At 40.4% G+C, this 24,621-nt stretch overlaps 1 protein-coding gene across 1 annotated transcript in view; it reads right to left on the bottom strand.

Moving 5' to 3' along the window:
- Positions 1-24,621, bottom strand: part of msna (moesin a) — a 91,156-nt gene that overhangs the window by 24,528 nt on the left and 42,007 nt on the right. The window contains exon 3 of the mRNA XM_060832519.1: positions 3,520-3,615. Coding sequence (XP_060688502.1) covers positions 3,520-3,615 — 96 coding nt within the window. The remainder of the gene's footprint in view (positions 1-3,519; positions 3,616-24,621) is intronic.

Raw genomic sequence — 24,621 nt, 5'->3', positions numbered from 1 at the left:
GGCTCTTAATTCATCCCAAAAATTAGTATTGCGCACCCATTAAAAATAGATCACATTTACCCCACTGATGCCTAAAATGACACTTTTTTTTAAAAAAAGTGCCAAAAGTGAATCATTGATTTTTGTTGTTTCCATCGAATTGAAAACTGTAAAGTTAAAACGATACAGTGTAGTCACCATTGTTCCAGAGGCACTGGGTTGCTCTTTCACAGGTAGGGGAGGGAAAGAGAAAGATTTGACTGGTGGTGGCTTAACCAGTGGGTCAGCATACCTCAGGCAAGGGGACAGGTTTAGAATGAATGAGTTGTTGTGGTTCTGTTCGCCGAGCTGGAAGTTTTTGTTGCAAACGTTTCGTCCCCTGGCTAGGCGACATCAGTGCTTTGGAGCCTCCTGCGAAGCGCTTCTTTGATGTTTCTTCCGGTATTTATAGTGGTCTGTCCTTGCCGCTTCCGGGTGTCAGTTTCAGCTGTCCGCTGTAGTGGTTGGTATATCGGGTCCAGATCGATGTGTTTGTTGATGGAGTTTGTGGATGAATGCCATGCCTCTAGAAATTCCCTGGTTGTTCTGTCTGGCTTGCCCTATGATAGTGGTGTTGTCCCAGTCGAATTCATGTTGCTTGTTGTCTGTGTGTGTGAACAGATGCCTAAGAGAAAGACCACGGAACGAGGACATGCCACAACCCAAAGGACTAGCCACACTACCATACATCAGGAGCGTTTCTGAACTGACAGCCAGACTACTGCACCCCTTAGGACTCATAACGGCACACAAACCAACAGCCACGCTCAGACAACAACTCACTAGAACAAAGGACCCGATACCCAACATGAGCAAAACTAATGTAGTGTACAAAATACCATGCAAGGACTGCACAAAACACTATATAGGACAAACAGGAAGACAGCTAACAATCCGCATACATGAACATCAACTAGCCACGAAACGACATGACCAGCTATCCCTAGTAGCCACACACTCCGACAACAAGCAACATGAATTCGACTGGGAAAACACTACTATCATAGGGTAAGCCAGACAGAGAACAGCCAGGGAATTTCTAGAGGCATGGCATTCATCCACAAACTCCATCAACAAACACATCGACCTGGACCCAATATACCAACCACTACAGCGGACAGCTGAAACTGACACCCGGAAGCGGCAAGGACAGACCACTATAAAATACTGGAAGAAACATCAAAGCAGCGCTTCGCAGGAGGCTCCAAAGCACTGATGATGTCGCCTAGCCAGGGGGCGAAACGTTTGCAACAAAAACTTCCAGCTCGGCGAACAGAACCACAACAACGAGCACCCGAGCTACAAATCTTCGCACAAACCTTGAATGAATGAGTTCTTTATGCAATCTCAGCCAGTGCATGAAATGAACCCATGCGATTAACATCACTATCACAAATCAGCTGTCCAGCCAACTGAATTAAACTGATAATAAAGTAAAGTAGAACCCTCCATCCCAAAAAAAAGTGTGAAGTATGTGTTATTAATTACATACACAAGGCCATACAGACTAGCTGATAGATTAGATCAAGCAACCCAGGTCAAGTGCAGAATTAGTTAACTACCAAAAAAGAAATTTACAATGACAAGGCAATCAGGTAAAAAAACTCAGCATTAAAGTGTGAATGAGTGGGTTTGAAATTTGGTGTTTTATAATTTCCAGCAAATTTCAAGCAAAAGAAAGCAAAAAGCTGGTATTGCAATTTCAGAAGGTATGAGAGAAGAATTTGCTGGAAACATTTAAAATTCTGAAGTGTAATCTACCAGTTGGACTACATTACTCAATAGTGCAATTATCTAAACAATCATTGAATTTATAATCACATAGGATAGACTTAGAGGAGTGAGGAGCTCTGTGGCGTTGTCATGACAGTATACCCACTCGAGGGAAGAGATCTAGTTTCAAGTCAAGGTCTGCAGTAAAGTTTCGGAACAGTGTGGGGAGAAAATATCTACACTTAGGGAAGCGCTCATTCTCCACTGCTAGAAGAGAATCTCCTACCTAAAAAAAAAGTGACCATGCATGCACATTTCAGATCATACAGGCCTGCATCTTGTCATCAGTTTAGAAGCTGACAAGTGTATGCTGCCAATCACATGTAAAATCTTTTACAATTTTTAAAGTGCAGGAACATGCTACCCCAGCTGCAGCATGGACCCACTGACAAGTGGGATACTCCAGTGAATACTGCTTTGATGCGACAGGTCTGATTTATCACCCCAACCAAATATCAAGATATGCCTTCAGCTCAACTATAGGTAACTGTTTACAGTCATTATAAATAATTATTTAATTCTACATTTAAATGTAGTTATTCTCCCTGCAGCCCTGGCTACTAAGCACCATCCTATTGGTATATCACCCTTCAACAGCACTGAGCTGCTGAATTGTGAGGTGCAGATCCTTTAAAAGATTTCTTACTTGGATGACTGGGAACTTAGACTTTAATATTACTTGGAGCTCCTCTTGGTAAATGCAATGTGAATATCAAGATAAAGAACTGGACAAAAAGGTTTTAAAAATTTTGACAGGAGCAACGTGCATTCCCCACCAGGCTCCAAGGCCCATTCTGGTCAACTGCGAGATTGAATTTTAAGTCTGCTTCCCACAACTTATTTCCATAGTAGCTGTCATTAGTGAAGATGATCTCTTGTTAAATCCAAGCCTGCAAGATTTGGCCATTAGGTCAATAAACTCATTTTGTATTTAGTCAATCGGCAGCAAAGAACTTGGATTTTGTTAAAAAGAAAAATGTGACAGGACATGCTTTGTTTATTTTCTCCCCCTTGTATTTCAAGATAGAGGAGATCAAAAGTTCAAAGAGGAATATAAACTATTGATTGGTCAATGTTACATGGAAAGTACTAGAGGGAACAACTGATTCCAAAGCAAAATATTTGTCTCTACATTGTTTGTGCACCTCCTGGATTAGTTAGTGAATGTGGGACTAGATCTTAAAAATGGTCAACGCAAGGTGGAAATAACACTGTTCCTCGATATTCAGTCCATGGTTAATCTCAGGATTTGATCTACTTTTCTTGGAGGATGTGCAAGAGCTTTGGAGTAATTGTACCCAGTGTGCTCCATGGCAATGCTTTAACCAAAGTCTATTTGCAGACCAATAAACAGCTTGATTCACATGTAGTACAAGTCATTACTCCCTTTGTATATTTTTACTCATGCCTGTTTGTGCAAGGAGCATTTTTGATGGCCCCTTCCTTTTCTCAGCAACCTTGTATTCAGGATGTCACTTAAACCCAAAACACAAGATATTGGGGAGGTAGCTTCTAGTTCCAATAACCACATTCTTTGAAGCCAAGTGCCACAATTTTTTTTTTAAAAGTGTGCTCTGCAAACAAGTTTGGTGGAGTAAAATGCAATCTGAAACAGTGTTAAAATATTATCCTTTGCAACAATAAGTTTACTTAACTATCCCCTGACATTAGAGTTGCTTTTGCATGCTAATGTGTGATACTTGCAAAGCATATTTTTCAGGTACAGACCTTTTTGTTGAGTTTCAACCAGGTGCTAAAGCCCTTTGTATCTTGGTACTGAAGTCCAAAGAACCAGACCTCACGAAGCCCAATAGTTTTCACAACCTATGAAGAAAAAAATAAAAGGATTATCAGAGGAAGACCCAGAGGCTGCCCAATTTTAAATAGAAATCACAACAGAAACAACTTCTTGCACAGTGGTGAGTTGAACAAAATTTATACAATTTTGATGACCAAAAGAACAAAGCTTATTTAGCCTCTGAGCCAAAACAGTTGTGAAGTGTTCAGCTTGTGTTTTTTGTGTTCAAGCAAGCCTGGCAATGTGATTCATGCCATTATGGGCACCATTTGAAATCCATTCAGCTAGTGCAAATCATTACTCACATCATTTCATTGACTTGGGTCACAGCAGCTCACTTTAAATGCACTTTTGTACAAGTCTCAGTTTGGTACTCAAATGCACAATTCCAGATTGGCTATGCTAAAAATCACAAATTAATTTTCCAAAAATTGGAATTCAAAATCTAATACCTTTAAGCACTGAATAAAGTGTGATCCATTTAGATCTGCCACATACTTTTCACCTTTAAACTGATGCATATACAATTTTTAGCAGCAAAAACTAACATGTTCCAGTGACCTTTTAAATATACCAGACTGCTCACCACCACCTGGTCAAGGGCTCAGGTTAAGTAATAAATGCTGGCAAAGCAACATCCATAATCCCAGGAATGTATTGAAAACAAATTAGTACCAACATATGAAATTCAGAAACTGTCATTTACAATGCTGAATTGATGATTTGAGGCAGAGTCTAGGCAACGTATCATATTCCAGGTAATTGTGCATCTGCATGCTGCTTAAAATGTTTAAAAAGAAAAAATTCTTAACTGGTACTTTATCTGAAAACCTCAGGAACAACTGGCTTTCAAACAAAGAAAATTTCATCTTTGGATTCATTCTACTGTTTGGGTCCTTTTGTGAAAAAGGAGGAACTTAATTTTAGGTGTTCAAGTCCACTTCCAAAAAAAAAACTTGGTTTTATTTTCAGATATACAAATAATAGGTACTCAACCTGTATTGCTTCTGAATAACTCGAGGAGAGGGGCTTGCTGTTTGCATCCAGAGAGTGTGAAGGTATAAACCAGAATAGAGTAGGAGTTAATTATTCAAGAGTTCACAGGACTCAAAATATTAATTCTACTTTCTCTCCATTGGAGTTAGCAAACTGCTGTGTTTCTCAATTTATTTTTGTTTCAGATTTCCAACATCTGCAGTTGTTTTACTTCAGTTGATTCAGGTTATGAACACAAATCAAACTCTTGCACAAAAGTTACATGGACCCCAAAGTCAAATTTCCATGTTTTGCTTTCAGAAGAGCTGACCCTATCAGCCTTCAGTTTTTCTCTCCCCACCCCCACCCCACCACCCTCATTGGGCATCTTGAATTATGCCTCTTACTCCCTTTTGCAGCTGTTTTCAATTCTGGCAGAAAATAGAGACTCCGTGTTAGCTACATCTTTCCACAGATGCTACCAGATCAGAGTTTTTTCTTTTGTTTCAGATTTCAAACATCAACAATTTCCTATTATATTGCACCATCTACTCTGGATCCATGCCTCATCACTTCTCCACAATTATCAGTTGCTTTGCCTTTTATTAAAAGCTAAACCTTGAATCATTTAAACTTTCCTTGATATTTCCATCTGTTTAGCCAACTTCTCCCTACTTTTCTAAAAAAAGGAAAATCCAATTTTTGCACATCCACTCAGATTGGAAACCAACGTTCTGAAACTTTAACTGGTTTCTCTGCAAAAAAAAGGTGTTACCAGATCGGTCAAGCTCCTTCAGCATTCAGTGTTTTGCTTTTGTTCAGGTTGAAGCTATTTCATTTGCATTTCTATCTGCAGCAAGGTTATAGAACCAGAAATCAGGCTTGCAGACCCCAGAAAAGTCAGAGGCAGCAATCAGACTGCTGGGCGTTGAGATTGATTATTTATTTAAGGTGTGGTACTTTCACCCCTTTGTGATATTGACAGCAAAATAGAGACCTCTTAATAGGATGAGGGGAAGAAAAAGTCAAAATTTTCTACCTTGATCATTATTCTTTACTGTAGTCTTACTTTTGAGACAAAAATCTAAGACTTTGGACTCTTGGAACTGTTGCACCCCATTGAGAATAATGCATGGTTGATAGTGCACAGCAAGAACAATTTTGTTAGATTATGATTTTAATTACACAGAATAAAGATTTATACGCTTGAAACATCTTCTGTTGACTTCATTTCTGCACAATTGACATTTTTATTAGCATATAAAAGAGAGTGTTTACCATACAAAGTTATAACAGATTTTAAAAAAAGCATCTTTATACCTAATAGTTGCTGTATTCATTCTACAGAGTATATAAATACTATAAATTCATGAAATTGTCATAGTTTGGTATGGGGGAAATGTAGGGCCAAGTCTAGTATTCTTTTGAGCATATACTCGAGATTTGTCTTCGGCCACAACAGATCAGGAGGGCTGTGCATAAGTTCTTAAAAGTTGGTCTAAGACAGGTTATTCCTGCCTCTTATGGAGACAGCCAAGTGCAGGATTGTGACCCAGACCAGCCATACTAATTTATGAGTGTTCAACTTGCATTCAACAAGTAGTGGAATGGGACCCATAATGGACTCCAAGCTGCCACCTGAAAATCCAGCCCATAGTTTCACTTTAGTGTTTGTTCTAATTTTGTCATTAGTAGTTTTCACAAGTAGTCATTTTGCATGGTCTTTATGATTTAAAAAAACTTGGAAACTGATCTTAAGACAGTTAAACTCATTTAGTGATCTCTGTAGAGATGTTCTTTCAAGTTATAGTCCACTCAAAAAACGATATTGCTCTACTAATCCTTCCACCTGAATACACTCACCAAAAACAAAAACCTATCCAATGGGTGGTACGGTGGCACAGTGATTAGCACTGCTGCCTCACAGCACCAAGGTCCCAGGTTACACCCTAGCACACATCGTGTGACTGTGTGGGGAGTTTACACGTTTTCCTAGTGTCTGGGTAGGTTTCCTCCAGGTGCTCCATTTCCCTCCCACAATCCAAAAATGTGCAGGTCAGGTAAATTGGCTATGCTAAATTGCCCATAGTGTTAGGTGCACGAATCAGAGGGAAGTGGGACAGGGTGGGTTACTCTTCGGAGGGTTGGTGTGGACTTGTTGGGCTGAAGGGCCCCTTTCCACACTGTAGGGAATCTAATCTAAAACAAAGTTGACAAAACATTCATCCCAAGATCTGTATGGCACCTTGTTCCACAGATTAATTTATATAACTGAAAAAGGTAGGTAGTGGTAGAATGGTAATCTCACTGGATTTGTAATCTAGAACCTCAAGTTAATGTTTTGGCTACATAGGTTCACCCAATTCAGTGAAAGATGGTCTAATGGCAAAATGTATCTAAGGACAATTGTTGAAGAGCTTGCTACTTGCCTTTGGTTCTCAAGTGCTATATTTGACTCAAAACAGTAACATTTGGTCTCACTACACATGCTACCAGATCAGCTAATTTCTACCTCCATAATATTTTGTACTAAATTTTTATTGTTACATTGTTGCTTTGTTTGAATCCTAAGCTTTTGGCTAAAGGCAAAGGTTAGCAAAGGTTCATTTGAGTACAGCTTGGCAAAGCAAAGTGTCTCTAACTGGGGTTTTATCCACAATGAAAACTTCCATCCCTCAATGTCTTAAAAGGTCAAATTTAAAAACTGAAACAATATTCAGCAGAACACAAAGCAGAGCTATGACCTACATGATAAGAAATTAACAAAAAAAAAAGTAAATAGACAGATGCAACTAAAGCCAGTTTAACAAATTTGCACAGCAGCAAGTCAACTTTTCCATATAGTTCCACTTCAAATACATTTAATTTTCTAGATTTAACATGTCATGCAGCTTTTCAGTTTTGTTTTTAAAATCCAACATTAAGCAGAATACTGATGAAAAAAAAACCTCATTAAAAAGGAAACTGAAGAACTGCTTTTAAAAAGTCAGCCTACTTTGTGCAAGCATATTGTTATCTTGCCTACAAATCATTCTGGAAGAAAGTGAGGTCTGCAGATGCTGGAGATCAGAGCTGAAAATGTGTTGCTGGAAAAGTGCAGCAGGTCAGGCAGCATCCAAGGAACAGGAAATTCGACGTTTCGGGCATAAGCCCTTCATCAGGTTCCTGATGAAGGGCTTATGCCCGAAACGTCGAATTTCCTGTTCCTTGGATGCTGCCTGACCTGCTGCACTTTTCCAGCAACACATTTTCAGCTACAAATCATTCTGCTTTATTTCTAAAGCAACCTAAAAACCATTGATCTACCCTGTATGTTAAATGGCAAGACTAAAATACTTGAGGTCGCCTACTGCAGTGAGATCATGGTTAGTGTTTCACTTTGTTTAAACAAAGTTATTCTTCATCATAACTTCAAAAATCGGTGCTCATTCACTAAGTGAGCATGGAGCTGGCCAGGTTGATGTTAGCAACAGTCAATGTTGCAGAACTACTTGGATGTATTAAGAGGCATCTGGATGTGTATATGAATAGGAAGGGTTTGGAGGGATATGGGCCAGGTGCAGGCACATGGGACTAGATTGGGTTGGGATATCTGGTTGGCGTGGACGAGTTGGACTGAAGGGCCTGCTTCCATGCTGTACATCTCTATGACTATGACTCTATTGGGAGACCTAAATTAAGTCGCTTAATTTATTTTTTAATCCAAATAAAATTATTCCATATATATTTTTAATTAGTAGCTGTAAAAAATTTACAAGGAGCATACTCAACAATACACATAAGTGGCAGAAATTCTCAGCTGAACAATTGTCATAGAATACAAGTGGCCATTTTCCCTTCCATTGCTTATAAATCAAAATCAATTTTGTTTTAGCTATCTGGGTGTTTTTAATATAAATCCATTAGATGTTACTGACTTACATTTCCAAGTTCACAGATGCCAAACTGGGATGCAGTTATCAAAAAGGAAATGCAAAATACAAGACAACAAATTTGCAAATAAACTAATGAAAGATATATAGGCAAGTGAAGTGCTACATTTCAGTATAAACCAGATTTTGTTCAGAGAAGGAATGAGCAAAATAAAATGCTACCCTGATTGTCTCACCCAAAATAAAACATTATGTGAACTGTGTTCCATGGTGTAATCAAGGCTCAAGCAACACAGAGTCAACGTCAAAGAAACATAGCACAGAAACAAACCCTTTGGTCCAATTTGTCTATGCAGACTAGATATCCTAAACTAATCTAGTCCCATTTGCCAGCACTTGACCCATATCCTCTAAACCCTTCCAATCAAATACCCATCCAGATACCTTTTAAATACTACAATTGTACCAGCCTCCACCCATTTACTTTGGCAGCTTGTACCATACACAGCACCCTCTGAAAACATTGCCCCTTAAGTCCCTTTTCAAGTTTTCCCCTGCACCCCAACCTCACCCTAAATCTATGCCCTCTAGTCTTGATTCCTCCTCCCTCACAACCCCCCCCCACAGGGAAAAAAGACTATTTACCCTATCCATGCCCCTCAGTTTTATAAACTGAAGGTCACCCCTCAGCCTCAGATGTTGCATGGAAAACAGCCCCAGTCTATTCAGCTTCTCCATATAGAAGAAACCCTCCAACCCTCGCAAGGTCCTTGTAAATCTTTTCGGAACCCTTTCAAGTTTCACGACGTCCTTTTTGTAGGAGGCAGCCAGAAATGTACACAATATTCCAGCCTAACCAATGTCCTATACAGCTGCAACAGGACCTCCCAAGTAAGTGAATTGAGAAGCAAAGATTTTTAAAAAGTTTAAATAATGGCAAAACCAGTTAGGTTACTCCCTTGTAATAGATGCTAGAAAGTGGTTCAAAAGATGTAGAACTACTGGAGAGCTAGCAGGAGAGATTTAAAAATGTCAAGAAAGGCTCTGTTTTGATAAGTATCCTCTCTTGTTAAAAAAAAAGGGAGGAGGAATGCAGGGAGTGGACAGGGCAGATAGGGTTTTAATTACCACAAACAAAACTATTGGAAAAACTAGTTTCCTCCAAGACACTCTAGTTCATTTTTCCACCACCACACCACCTTCCCATGTAACTACAGAAGGTGCAACACTTACCTCTTCACCTCCTCCCTGCTCATCTAAGGGCAGAAAACAATCTTTCCAGGTGAAGCAGCATTTCACTTGTACTGCCACTAATCTTGTGTATTACATTTACCCAACCTGGCCTGCTCTACAAATCAGAGAAACCAAAACACAGACAGAGCGACCACTTTGCGGAACACCTCCAGTCTGTGGGAGTATGACCCCAACCTTCTTGCAGTTTGTCATTTTAAGTGTCCTGCTCACATGTGCATCCTCAGCATGTTGCAGTGTTCCAGTGAATCACACTACAAACTGGAAGAGCAACATCTCATCTTCAGACTAGGCACTTTCCCACCTTTTGGATTTAAAATGAACCTTCAAATTGGGAACCAATTCCTTCCCTTTCTGTTCACTTCACTGGTTACATTCTCCATCACCATGTCCTCCTCCTCATCCCACTGTCGTGGGACACAGTCTGTTCTTCCCAATCTCACAGAAAATGGTGTGGCTAACTGCCAATTTGCACTAACATCAAATTGCCCCCAAGGTCTCCAATCCTGCTCCCTGCTTCTTACCACTCCCACCCCACCCCCCAAACTATTGCCTAAATGCACCCCCTCCACACTTCAGTTCTGGTAGTATCCGTTTCAGATCCTGTCACCCTTCTTCAGAGATCTGAACTTGAGATTTGTTTTTGCTTCATAGTTCCAACAGCTGCAGTTCTTTTCTTTTCAGTCTAGGATTATTTTAAAAAGTTGGCCTATCACTGACTTATTATGGAATTAGATAGGAACCCCTGGGATTTGTACTGTGCGTGAATCGTTCATTTGCCCTGCTCTTCCAGAAGCTTCAACGCATCCAAGCCTAGTCAAGGAGCTCAGCTTCAATCGAAGGAAGTGCATGGAATTTCCAGTTACTATTCACTACTAAAAAACTAGAGAGGAGGTTTGGTACATTCAAGTGAATTTTTAAATGTTGAAAAAGTTTGTTTATAAAATTAAAAAAAACCCATCCTTCAGTTTTTTTAAAAAACATTCACCTTTTGGGACATGGACATCACTGCAAGGCCAGCATTTTTCAGCCGGTCTGCTAAAGTAGACCCACAAATGCTATTAAAAGGAGAGATTCCCAGAATTTTGATCCAGCAAGAAGCCAGGATGGAGGGTAGCTTGAAGAATTTACAGGTGGTGTTTCCAGTATCTGCTGAGACTTCAATAGAAACATTCAACCTATTTGTCTCAATCTCATCATTCCTATACATGTAGTCTCATCTAGGAAGATATACACTGCAAATACTGCACAGTTTTGCTCTTTAGAGAAATACATTGGTGGCTCAGGAGAGCTTGACTAAATGGATCAAAACCAAAATGTTGCTGGAAGAGCTCAGTAGGTCTGGCAGCATTTCAGGAAAAAAAACAAGAGTTAACATTTAGGATGCGATGAGCCTTCCTCTGAAGGAAGGCTGAGGAAAAGGTCACTGGACCGGAAACATTAACGGATTTCTTTTCACAGATGCTGCCAGACTTACTGAGCTTTTCCAGAAACTTCTGGTTTTGTTTTCAATTTACAGCATCTGCAGTTCTTTCAGATTAGATTAGATTACTTAGTGTGGAAACAGGCCCTTCAGCCCAACAAGTCCACACCGACCCGCCGAAGCGCAACCCATCCATTCCCCTACATTTACCCCTTTACCTAACACTACGGGCAATTTAGCATGGCCAATTCACCTGGCCCGCACATCTTTGGACTGTGGCAGGAAACCGGAGCACCCGGAGGAAACCCACGCAGACACGGGGAGAACGTGCAAACTCCACAGTCAGTCGCCTGAGACGGGAATCAGTTTTTACTTACTAAATGAATATCTGGAGTAAGCAGGTGATCTTGTGAAAAGTTGGACTTGTTTCCACTGGAATTTACACAAGTGAAAAGCAACCTGATTAAAAGGCATTCACAACTATGAATGGTCTTGATTCGGTGCATGTAGAAAGGAGGTTTACCGTTATGCTCAAATTTGGAACTAGGGACACAGTTTTAAAATCAGGGTCAAATTTTTAAGGATGACAAGGAGAATTTTCTTCTTGAAGATTGGGTGACCAAAACTCAAAGTATTCAATGACCTGGCCTTTACTGCCATCTTCAAAAAAGGGAGGGGTTGATAAATTCCCTTGCCCATCAAGAATCTGAAGGTTACTGCTGGCAGATTAGAATACAAAACTGATCAGCTATAGTCTTATTGAGTGACAAAGCAAGAAAGAGACTGAATGGCTTTTGTCTGTTCCTAACCTGTATGTTCATATGTATTTTACAAGAAATTAAATACCATTACATCTTGCTTTAGGGTCAGTAGTTGGAACCAACTGGTATTCTGTTGGAGCCCTTTAGCCAATGGGCTTGGGGATGAGAGGAGGGAAAGGGGAGCAGAGTTTGTAATTCCTTTTTACGGAGAATTCCAAGGTGGGTCAGAAAAAAACTCAGCAACACCTGGAATCTTTGGCCAAGGGGACCTAGGAAGACTGCACTTTATTTCTCTATCTTGTCGGAGGAAAGCAGTGGATTGTGGGGAGGGAGTGAGGAGAATAACTTAAGTAGGCACGGAAGAAAGAGTAAGAGTGAGGACTATGCTCCCTCAAATATGCAGGCCACGTACCAAGAGGATCTAAGGCCTCACATGACTGAGTGGCATAGTATTTTCAGATGCCAAGGCCATAATGACATACTTGGTATTTAAGCAATTTCCTATCAACACAACCTGCTTCATTCCTTTTCCTATAAGCACCTCATTTAAGTAGCCTATATTCAACTCAGCAAAAATATCCACTCACACATTTCTCTATCAACCTCTCGGACTAATGTTTACCCCCAGGCCCTACCCAAAAAGCACTCATTACTAGCACCAATATCTTTTCATTGAATGGGAACACAGCACAGTTTGCTAAGAGGCAGAGACTGAAGGAGAGCAGAGGTGGCAATTGGCACCGTGACAGTGCATGCCAACCTGATGTAGAGGAAATATAGTTTACAGATGCCAAAGAACCACTGGCAGAGCCTGAACCTCTAATGTTGAAAGAGCTGATCTGAGTCAGAAGTCTTACCTCTCAGCTGGATCTGTATTTATCCTGCCCTGAAGTGTAGTGTGGGTGAAGTAAAAGCAGCTGGAGCATCTGGTGACAGTACAGCCTTTACCCTTCATCCCGTAAGGTGAAAGATGGATCTGCCAAGTGCGTCAGTACCATGAATGTTGGCAACAATTGAGTGCTAAAGTGAACTATCTTGCCAGCAGTTAGCACTCATTTGTCAAGCAAGGAAGGCAACCAAAAAGAAAATTTTTGAACAGTTGCTTCCCAATAACTATGGCTGCTGCTTTTCAAAGCCTTCATAGCTAGTGAGCATCACAAGGAACTCTTCCCCACTTGTACATTAATGATAGCGATTCTAGCAAGTTTGGAAGTGAGTATGGAGAAAAATCAATAATTTGGGGAAAGGACTCAATAATTGGCATGTTCAATAATATCAGCCGTAACAAATTCAAGGCAGTTCCACTTTGAATAGCTCCATAGAAAAGCTCAAACAGGGTGATATCACTTTGGAACACCTATTGGACATCACTTACTGGGTTTCATTTAGTTCAGCCATAACCTGCCTCCAATGACCTGGAAAAATGCTGTTTGTTCTTTTGGGATGCTTCAACCTGCCTGGCCATACTTGCTCTGCTTGCAGGGAACACAGATCCTAGTAGAAGATGTGATGCTAAAAATATTGGCAGGAACAAATGGCAGCAATATTGTAGTCTATAAAACAAAGAGGCTGTCATGAACCAACAGGGGCATTTTAAAAGCCATTGGTAATGAGATGGCTCAAAAGTCAATCTATATTATCTGCCTAAAACAAAAGCCATGAATATCAAGTCACAAATCCAACACTTGCATTTGAATTGTTATTACAAAGAGGGGGAGTTGTTGAGGTGAATAATATTGATGCATTCAAGGGATGCAAGATCATGTCAAAAGGTACAGACAAATACACAGATAGTTTCATTAAGTGGGAAGAGTTGCAGACGGAACAGCAGTCCAGTTGCCTGTTTCTATGCTGATGACTTCACAAGTCACCAAAACATTTGGTTTTTATTTCTAATGAGAAGAGATATTTTAAATAAATGTTCAACAGAAACAGAACAGATAGGTTAAAAATAACAGCAAATTATATGCAGAGTATACATTACCCAATCTTTGTTTACAATTGCAAAGTTGAATGCTTTAACTACTTTATGAATGCTTTTGTTCTTTAGAAATCAGATTACAAGTGCAAATACTTCAACTACCTTGGGAAAGATAATTAAGAGATTAATACACCACTAAACTCTGTTCAAATCTCAAAATGGACAGTTCATATTGTCTTTTTCATAGAATGTGGTCTTCCTTTGACATTTCCAGTTACTGATTATCAGCACTAGGGCTAATATGGAATGGGGAGCAGCAAAAAAGGACAGACTGAACTCTCATACTACTTCAACTTTCAAGAATTGTTTACTTCATACATACTTCAAAACGGACATTCTACAGGTTTTCATTCCTTCATTAGACTTTACAAATGTCAGATACTGCTTGAAGACAGAGGCCTAATATTTATTAAACAAGGTAAAGTTGTTCTTGCAATTTCATATGCAGTGGGGCGATCACAGAAAAAAAAGTTGGTTTATTCAATGGCTGTACCTGCCCTTTTTCTAATGACCATTTATTCAACATGAAGCAGCCTAGTTGTGATAAGCTTTGCATAGGCATGAAATGGCCTTAGTCAAGTCTCCTTTGCTTTCTCTGCCTCCTGTCAGAGTTGAGCAGTGAAAACTACACAAGAACTTTTCAACAGATTTGTAGCTGAAATGTTAGAAGCCAATTGAATGATCAAGGGAAAAGTAACATGCTATAATTTTAGTTTAAGAGGAAATGCTGACAATTTGCTCTTAAGATTTCATACTTAATATTCCACTTAAGAGATTTAAAATGTCAATTAACTTATAAATATTTATCCCTAAAATTCAAAATGAAAGCTGGACATTAAAGACTTCTTGAACGCTTCAGTCACATTTTAAAATAAGAGTCTAATGAGCTCAAAAGATAGCCACTTCATGCTTCCTCCACTAAGCACCGCTATTAAAATGTGCCTGCTTAGAAATCACACACACACACACACACACACACACACGAATAACACCACATTAAAAGGAGCTTCAAGACTTCTAGTTGGATAACTGAACAAAGAATAACCAATACTGAGCGCTGAGCCAGGACAGTGCCAATATAAAACTGTCCTTTTCATAAAAAGAATTGCAGAGTTAATGAGCTGTGCTTTAGGCAGACTTAAGTGTCACACTATTATTTCACAACAAATTTAATCAATGCTAAAATGCAATGATCTACATAGGCCCATCAACTCACTCAGACATAACACAAGAGACTGGAATGTCTGTGGTCCCTTTGGCAGGACATTACTAATATTCTTGGCTGAGATAGTCACAAGTACAAGGCCATATATGGCCACACTTGATCTTTTGGACTTCAGAACACTCCTGAGCATAAAGACAGGAAATGGTTAGCTGCTGTGCATGGGAGGTGGCACTTGGTTAAGTCATCTAGATACAAATAAAAAGGCAAGTCTTTTAAATAGCCTCAGTTAGGTTACAAATAATGGGTACTTTCACATGGAGAGCTAGCAATCTTTGAGCAACAATCCAACACAGGAAAAGAATGGAGCAAAGCTGCCCTTTTCATGTTGATGATAGCACTAGTTTAAAAAGTATGAACTACAGTTATATTAAACAGAATTTTACACAAGTCTGAGCATGCTAATACAAGTTGATCAATATGTAGATGGAGAAGATTTAGTCAGAAATCTTACTGCCAGTTCGATAACAGTTCAGCACATTTTGGCACTAACAGGGAGATTTCAGTGTTATCATAGAGTCAGAGATATACAGCATGGAAACAGACCCTTCGGTCCAACCTGTCCATGCTGACTAGATAGCCCAACCCAATCCAATCCCCCCTGCTAGCACCTGGGCCAATTCCCTCCAAACCCTTCCTATCCTATACCCATCCAAATGCCTCTTTGATGTTGCAATTGTACCAGCTTCCACCACTTCCTCTGGCAGATCATTCCATATGTGTACCACCCTCTGAAAAAATTGCCCCTTAGGTCTCATCCTTCCCTTCACCCTAAACCTATGCCCTCTAGTTCTGGACTTCCCAACCCCAGGGAAAAGACTTTTTCTATTTATCCTATCCATGCCCCTCAACTTTGTAAACCTCTAAGGTCACCCCTCTGCCTCCAATGCTGGAGGGAAAACAGCCCCAGCCTGTTCAGCCTCTCCCTGTAGCTCAGATCCACTAGACTTAAAAAATGTCAAAACAATGTTTTCTTAAATTAAAAATAGACAGTTTATCATGCAATAAGTTTAAATTTTCTTTTAAGAGAAAAGCAATGATGTATGTGAACCCTTAAGTTGTCCCATTAGTAATGTTCCCTCCAAACTGGATTCTCAAAAATAAAATCCATAACTGTACCACTGAATGCTTTACACAGTTCAAGTGGGAACTGCATAAATGACACTTTATATTACTTTAGTTGCTGTGGTTCTGTTCGCCGAGCTGGGAATCGTGTTGCAGACGTTTCGTCCCCTGTCTAAATGACATCCTCAGTGCTTGGGAGCCTCCTGTAATCTTTCCTCTGGCATTTGTAGTGGTTTGTCTCTGCTGCTTCCAGTTGTCAGTTCTAGCTGTCCATTGCAATGGTCGGTATATTGGATCCAGGTCGATGTGCTTATTGATTGAATCTGCGGAAGAGTGCCATGTCTCTAGGGATTCCCTGGCTGTTCTGTTTGGCTTGACCTAGGATAAATAGTGTTGTCCCAGTCGAATTCATATTGTTTGTTGTCGGTGTGTGGCTACTAAGGATAGCTGGTCATGTCATTTCGTGGCTAGTTGGTGTTCATGGATGCGGATCGTTAGCTGTCTTTCCTGTTCGTCCTATGTAGTGTTTTGTGCAGTCCTTGCATGGGATTTTGTACACTACATTGGTTTTGCTCATGCTGGGTACTGGGTCCTTCGTTCTGGTGAGATGTTGTCCGAGAGTGGCTGTTGGTTTGTGTGGTGTTATGAGTCCTAGTGGTCGCAGTCGTCTGGCTGTCAGTTCAGAAATGCTCCTGATGTATGGTAGTGTGGCTAGTCCTTTGGGTTGCGGCATGTCCTCGTTCCGTTGTCTTTCCCTTAGGCATCTGTTGATGAAATTGCAGGGGTATCTGTTTTTGGCGAATGCATCGTAGAGGTGTTCTTCTTCCTCTTTTTGCAGTTCTGGTATCCTGCAGTGTGTTGTGGCTCTTTTGAATAGTGTCTTGATGCAACTTCTTGTGTGTGTTGGGATGGTTGGTTTCAAAGTTCAGGACTTGGTCTGTGTAAGTGGCTTTCCTGTATCCCAAACACTACATTAGGACAAACAGGAAGACAGCTAACAATCCGCATCCATGAACACCAACTAGCCACAAAACAACATGACAAGCTATCCTTAGTAGCCACACATGCAGACGACAAGCAACATGAATTCGACTGGGACATCATCCTAGGACAAGCCAAACACAACAGCCAGGGAATTCCTACAGGCATGGCACTCATCCACAGATTCAAATCAATAAGCATATCGACCTGGACCCAATATACCGGCCATTGCAACGGACAGCTGGAACTGACAACTGGGAGCGGCAGAGACAAACCACTACAAATGGCGGAGGAAAGATCACAGAAGCGCTTTACAGGAGGCTCCCAAGCACTGAGGATGTCACCTAGACAGGGGACGAAACGTCTGCAACACAAAATCCCAGCTCGGCAAACAGCATCACAACGAGCACCTGAGCTACAAATCTTCAAGTTTTGAATATTACTTTAGTATCAATTAGCACTCACTCTTAAAGTTGTTGCTCTGGAGATGGTTTCTCTGAAAAAAAGACAAGGATGTGGGAAACTGTATATCTTCAAATTGGCAATGACAGGACATTCCCACTGGGATCCTACTAAATAACAAATTCAGCAGTATTAATAATGGAATAGAGTGACTCCAGTTAAGTCCATTGTATTAAGATGAGAAAATGCAGGAGATTTGAGGGTTTACTGGACTGTAAGTCAAAGTGTGGGGTGCTGGAAAAGCACAGCTGGTCAGGCAGCATCCAAGAAGCAGGAGAGTCTATGTTTTGAGCTTAAGGTCTTCACTGGGACTGGAAGTTGAGTTTCGCGAGAGCCTGGGGAACTCTCTCCCCACCGCCCCTCCACACTAGCACATAGGAGACTAATGGGTGATATTATGGGGGTCCAAAAAATCATGAGATACGTGGATAAGGTAGATAGCTGACAGTTTTTCCCATGGTAGGGAAAAACTAAAACTAGAGGGCAAAAGTGAGGGGAGATACTCAAAAAGGGTTCAGAAGTGCAGTTGCACACTTTCCCCACCCCAGAGAAGGTGGTGAGTAACTGAACAGGCTGCCAGAAGTAGTGGCAAAAGTAGTCCAGTGGTCATTGAAAAGGAACATTTGGACAGGTACATAAATGGGATATGGACCAAACTTAGGTAAATGGGACTAGTTTAAATTGTCCATGCTGTCCAGTTTGGACAAGTTGGGCTGAAAGGCCTATTTCCATGCTGTCGACTTGACCTCTACAGGGTAAATCCTCTGTGCACCAGTTTTTTTTTTCCTTCCACCCTCAGAGTTGCTGCATTTCTACTTTCCATATACAGGAGTAAAATTCAAAGCACATATTACAGCATTCAACTCAAGGGATTCGTCTAAATTAGAAACTAAGCTATGTGTTGTATGTACCCAGAATCAAATGCAGATATTTTCTAGTGATTAACTGTTCATGAAAAGTAGAATGCAAGATATTTCCTTTCTTTCAACTCTCCCCACAATCTACAATGTCTTCATAAAAACAGTTCTAATACCTTTTTTAAAAAAAAACACTAACCTGGATAGTCAACTAACCGCACAAAACATAACTGAATCTGGAAGCTTCTAGTCAGTGTAGTTGTGCTATTATAGGCTGCGTAATCAAAAAATGCCAGGCCAGTGACTAATATGATTCTTAAAAATAAGATTAACTAAGTTACAGACAAAAGTAAATTATACCAAGCAAGTCAGCATGGCATTTTGGAACAACTACAACCATTTTAACAAAAATAATCATGAGGGACATGGACAGGGTAAACAGATAAGATAAGAATTTTTCCCTGGGGTGTGGAGGAGAGTCCAGAACTCCAAAAGGGACAGGTGTAAGGTGGTGGGGTAAATTTTAATTAAAAAAAATGAACCTAAGGGGCAACTTTTTTCATATAAAAAGGGTCGTGAGTGTATGGAATGAGCTGCCAGAGGAAGGGGAGACTGGTACAATAACATTTTTAAAACAAAGACATCTGGAAGGGTTTAGAGGAATAGGGGCCAAGTGCTGGCAAATGGGGCTAGATATCCCATTAGGATATCTGATCTAACTCACCCACGCAAACCAAAAGGGTCTGTTTCTGTGCTGTACATCTCCATGACTCTCAGACTTTAAAGGGGGCGAGGAACCTGAGCAGGTGGTCAGCAAGGGAAGGTACATGTTAGGACCAGTAAATCAAAAAAAGACAGACGAATGAACGAACACAATAGTATTAATCAGCTGAAGTGTTTATTTCAACACATTGGGTATTATAGGTAAGGCCGATGACCTTAGAGCCTGGATTAGTCATGGGAATATGTTGTGATCATTAGAGAGACTTGGTTGAGAGGGGGACAGGACTGGCTGCTCACCATTCCAGGGTTTTGTTTTAGCTAAGGGAGAGGAAGGTAAGAGGTGGAAGAATTACATTACTAATCACAAAGAATATTACATCTGCACTCTAGGCCATACTGGAGGGCGCATCCACCAAGGAAACATGGGTACAGCTCAATAAATAGGACATATGCAATCACAGATTATATTAAATACTGCAACAGCCACTAAAGATAGAAAAAAAAAGTATGGTCAGCAGATGATGGAAAGATGCAAAATAGTGGATGACTGACTTCCAACATTGACTGGTACTGTTAGAGTTAGGGGCTTAGATAGGGTAAAAGTTTGATAAGTGGGCAGCATGGTGGCACAGTGGTTAGCACTGCTGCCTCACAGCACCAGAGATCCGGGTTCAATTCCCACCTCAGGCGACTGACTGTGGAGTTTGCACATTCTCCCAGTATTTGCGTGTTTCCTCAGTCCAAAAAATGTGCAGGTTAGGTGAATTGGCCATGTTAAATTGCCTGTTATTTTAGGGGTAAATGTAGGGGAATGAGTCTGGGTGGGTTGCGCTTCAGCGGGTCGGTGTGGATTTGTTGGGCCAAAGTGCCTGTTTCCACACTAATCTAAAAAAAAAATCTAATCGAAAGTGCATCCAAGAGAGTATCTTGAAAGACTGGATTGTCCACTAGAGGAGGGGCCATATTGAACCTTTAACAGGTTCATTAGCCAGTATTGTAGGAGAAAGTGAGGACTGCAGATGCTGGAGATCAGAGCTGAAAATGGTGTTGCTGGAAAAGCACAGGTCAGGCAGCATCCAAGGAGCAGGAGAAGAATCGACATTTTGGGCATGAGCCCTTCCTCAGAAAAAGGCCTGAAACGTCGATTCTCCTGCTCAAATGCTGCCTGACCTGCTGCGCTTTTCCAGCGATATTTTCAGCATTAGCCAGTATTGGTGACCTGACTTTTCAGTGGTAGAGCATTTTAGAAAGTGATCTTAAGTTTTAAATATAGCTATGAATAAGGATAAGTCAGGACCTTTGTGGCAAGGTGTTAAATTGGAGGGTAGGCAAATTAGACAGAAGCTAGGGAGTGTTATCAGCCAAAGTCTACATTTGACATGAGACTTGTTTCAAGACCTGACGAGCTCAGGACTGGCATGCTCCAAGAGGACGGACAAAGTGGCAAGGTTTGATAACCTCCCATCTAAGGGTATGAATTTAGTCAACAAACGAACAAACGTATGGAAGATTTAGGAAGCTAAAATCAGCTAGGGCCTGTGAGTAGTATAAAGAAAGTAGGGAATTAGGAGAGTAAGGGGCCATGAAATGACCATGGCAAGTTGGGTTTAAAAAAAGAATCAGAAGGCACTCTACACGGATTAGAAACAAGAGGATAACTAGGGAAAAGGTAGGAACACTGTGGGATAAAAAAGGAAGGAACTTTTACTTGGAGGCAGAGGATGTAGTTGATATCCTAAACAAGTACTTTGAATCAGTATTCATCCAGAAGCATATGAAGGATAGTGAGATTTGTGTGGAACAAGGAAGTTGTTTTGGATCTCTTGAAGAGCATTAAGGTGGGTAAGTCCCCAGTACCCAGATGGCATCTATACTAGGTTAAGAGACAAGAGAAGAGATTGCTGGGTCCAAGTTCAAGATCTTTGTATCCTCAATAGCCACTGAACAGGCCCCAGAGGATTGGCAAGTAGCTAAAAATCTGTTCAAGATGGAAAACAGGAATAATCCAGGAAACTATAGAGCAGTGAGTTTCAAACTGGTGGTTGGGAAGCTATTGGACAGAATTCTTAGAGGATTTACACGCATTTGGAAGAGTATGGCCTAATTAGGGACATTCAGCATGGCTTTGTACCGGGCAAGTCTGTCTTACTAAATTGATTGCATCCAAGATGACAAAAGTGATACAGGGTAGAGCAGTAGATATGGTCTACATCAGATTAAGGTTTTTGAGAAGGCCCCTCATGGTAGACTCTTCCACAAGGTTACGATGTCTGGGATCCTTGGTGACTTGGCAATTGGATTCAGAATTAACTTGCCTATGTAAGGTAGAGTTGTGGTGGAATGGTGTTTTTCACACTGGAGGTTTGAGATGGTGGTGTTCTGCAAGGGTCAGTAGTGGGACTGGTGATAAATAAAAATGTCTTGGATGAAAAAAAAAGTAAATGGGTGGGTCAGTAAGTTTGCAGATGATGCAAAGATTGGTGGATATGTGGATAATGTAGAAGGTTGTCACAGGATACAGCAGGATATAGGTCAGTTTCATATATGGGTGAAGAAATGACAGATGGAGATTAATTGAGGCAAGTGTGAGGTACTGTATTTTGGGAAGATAAAATCTTATGTATAGAGTTACAACAAGACCCTGAACAGCACTGACAAATGGAGGGATTTTAGGGTTCAAGTTAATTGCTCCTGGTAGCAGCCACGCAAACAGACAGGGTCATAAAAGGTACTGTACGGCGTGATTGCCTTTATTGGTCAGTCAATTGAGTACAAGAGTCAGGATGTCATGTTGCAGCTTTCTAAGACTTTGGTTAGGCCACCCAAGAGTATTGTATTCAGTTCTGGTCATTACAGGAAGGCTGTGAAGCTGGAGAGAACGCAGAAGAGGTTTAGCAGGATTAGAGGGTATCAACTATAAAGAAGGGATGAGATAAAAAAAGTCAGGTTGTTTTATCTGGAGTGGCAAAGATTAAATAGTCTATAAAATTAACATGCATAGATAAGGGTCAACTGTCAGAATCATCCCAGAGTTGAAGTGCCTAAAACAATGCATATATATAAAAAAAAAGGTGAGGGGAGGCAGGGTTATTTTTTAAAAAATAGTGGTAGGAGTCTGGACTGCCAAGGTTGGTAGTGGAAGCAGATACATTCAGGGCATTTAAGGGACATTTAGATGAGCACATGAATATGTAAGGAATGAAGGGATACAGACCAAGGGCAAGCAGAAAATATTAGTTAAATTTGGTATTACGTTTGGCACAACATTGTGGGCTGGTGGTCTATTCCTGTGCTGTAGAGTTCTAAGTCCTGTGAAGGACAATTCAACTTCAGTTTGCAGAGTCACAGCTTTGCAAAACAAAGTGGGTGCAACTATCAATTCTGAGTGAATTAAAAACAGAGCAGCTGATTTGCTGGCAGCTTTCCTGTTGAAGATAGACTAAAACTATTAACTTGAGTCTAAAACTCTTTGCACGAAGTCCAAGTCAAGACTCTTAGGAGAGGCTGAAATAAATCAGACTGAAAGTGAAAGCATGAAAAGACAGTTCAACAAATTAATTTCAAAAACATGAAGCACATGAATCTCTTCACTAAGTTAGGAATGAAAATAAGAATTTCTATTTCAAAAAGAAAAAGTGAGATAAATCATTGAGAAATTGGGAGCACAACTATTCATCATACGGCAACATAACCTCACTAAAAATGGCAGCTAATAACTACTTCAGCTCCAATGAAATATACAACCTGTGCATCAGATTTAACTGGGCAATTCAGTTGACCAGACAAATGTGGAAAGGTCGTCTTGAAAGCCAATGAACAAAAAGGTCTTAAAATTTCATCTAGGATCTTAAGTAGAGAAAAGAGTAAATTTGCTGCCTTTAGAAGCAGAGTCACCAAAATGCAGAAAACATTATGAAGAGAAAGCAGTATGAAAGAAAGTTTCAAATGAGAGAAAGTAACCAGATTCCAAATGTATAGAATATCAAAAAAAGGTGAAAGCAAGATTAGTAGGAAAGAATGGGTTTAAAATTTTTTTCTTCTACTTTGTTCCTAAACATCAATGACAACTTGAGCAGTTTTGGTTCATGTGGGGGAAAAACAAAGCATGCAAAAGGAGCATCATAAAATGGTGGAAGAAATTTGATAATTTCCCACAAGTCTATATGGCATGGGCGGCACGGTGGCACAGTGGTTAGCACTGCTGCCTCACAGCGCCTGAGACCCGGGTTCAATTCCCGACTCAGGTGACTGACTGTGTGGAGTTTGCACGTTCTCCCCGTGACTGCGTGGGTTTCCTCCGGGTGCTCCGGTTTCCTCCCACAGTCCAAAGATGTGCGGGTCAGGTGAATTGGCCATGCTAAATTGCCCGTAGTGTTAGGTAAGGGGTACATGTAGGGGTAGGGGTATGGGTGGGTTGCGCTTCGGCGGGTCGGTGTGGACTTGTTGGGCCGAAGGGCCTGTTTCCACACTAAGTAATCTAATCTAAAGTAATCTAATCTATATAATATTACTACAAACATTAAAATAGTATGATAAGCTTTTATAAAATACTAGTTCTACCTCATTTGACACCTTGTCCAATTCTGGTCACCTTTCAGTAGGGTTAAAGGCTTGAGAGGGGGAGCAGAAAATGTTCAAAAAAAAAGATTCCAGGAATGAAAGAAAGAAACCAGTTATGCAGGCAGATCAGAGAAACTGGGGGTATCCCTTTTGAAGGAGATCGAAAGGTTTTCTGGCGTGCTCAAAATCAAGATGCATCTGGATAAAGAAAAACTGTTCTAATTGGTTAATAAGTTGAGAACTACCTAACATTTAAAAATGCGAGCGAATGTTTTGAGATTGTCCAAACAATGAAGAAAAGTTGTTTTGAAAAAAAGTTACCACCTGGAATGCTCTGCAGAAAAATTTAATTGAGGCTTTCAAAAGCATTGAATAAACAGTTATTTTTCTCTAAGTGAAGGGGTAAATCAAATAACTGTGGTGGTGTAATAAGATAAGCCAGCTTACTACTGCAGAGAACCAAAATGGCTGTCTCCTATGTTTAACCATAGTTGCACTCTGCACAAAAAATCTTTCTCACTTGATAATACCAATAGATTAAAATACACTAACACCGTCTACACTTAATTGCTACCCTGGACAGCATACCTATCATAAACTACATGAAAGCAAGGGTGTCAACTTATGCAACAAGAACATTTCTGCAACAGAACAGGATGCAAATACATTTTCAGAGAAAAAAAAGATCAAGAATTATCAAGACTGTTATTCTAGTTAATGGTCCAGAAGTGCACAGGAAATTCTCACATCCTGCCCTTGACTAAAGTACAGGGCAACAGAGAAACCCCATTTCTGGCTTAGTCTCAACCATTTTACATTATAAAATGCTGCAGCATTATAACAGATTGAACATTGCAGCTCACCAGCCTGGTGGTGCAATGTTTTTGACATGCTTTGAA

The sequence above is a fragment of the Hemiscyllium ocellatum genome, chromosome 11, assembly GCF_020745735.1.
Source record: "Hemiscyllium ocellatum isolate sHemOce1 chromosome 11, sHemOce1.pat.X.cur, whole genome shotgun sequence".
Classification (NCBI taxonomy): Eukaryota; Metazoa; Chordata; class Chondrichthyes; order Orectolobiformes; family Hemiscylliidae; genus Hemiscyllium; species Hemiscyllium ocellatum.
Note: the sequence above shows the minus strand (reverse complement) of the source record. Positions and strands in the feature narration are given on the sequence as shown.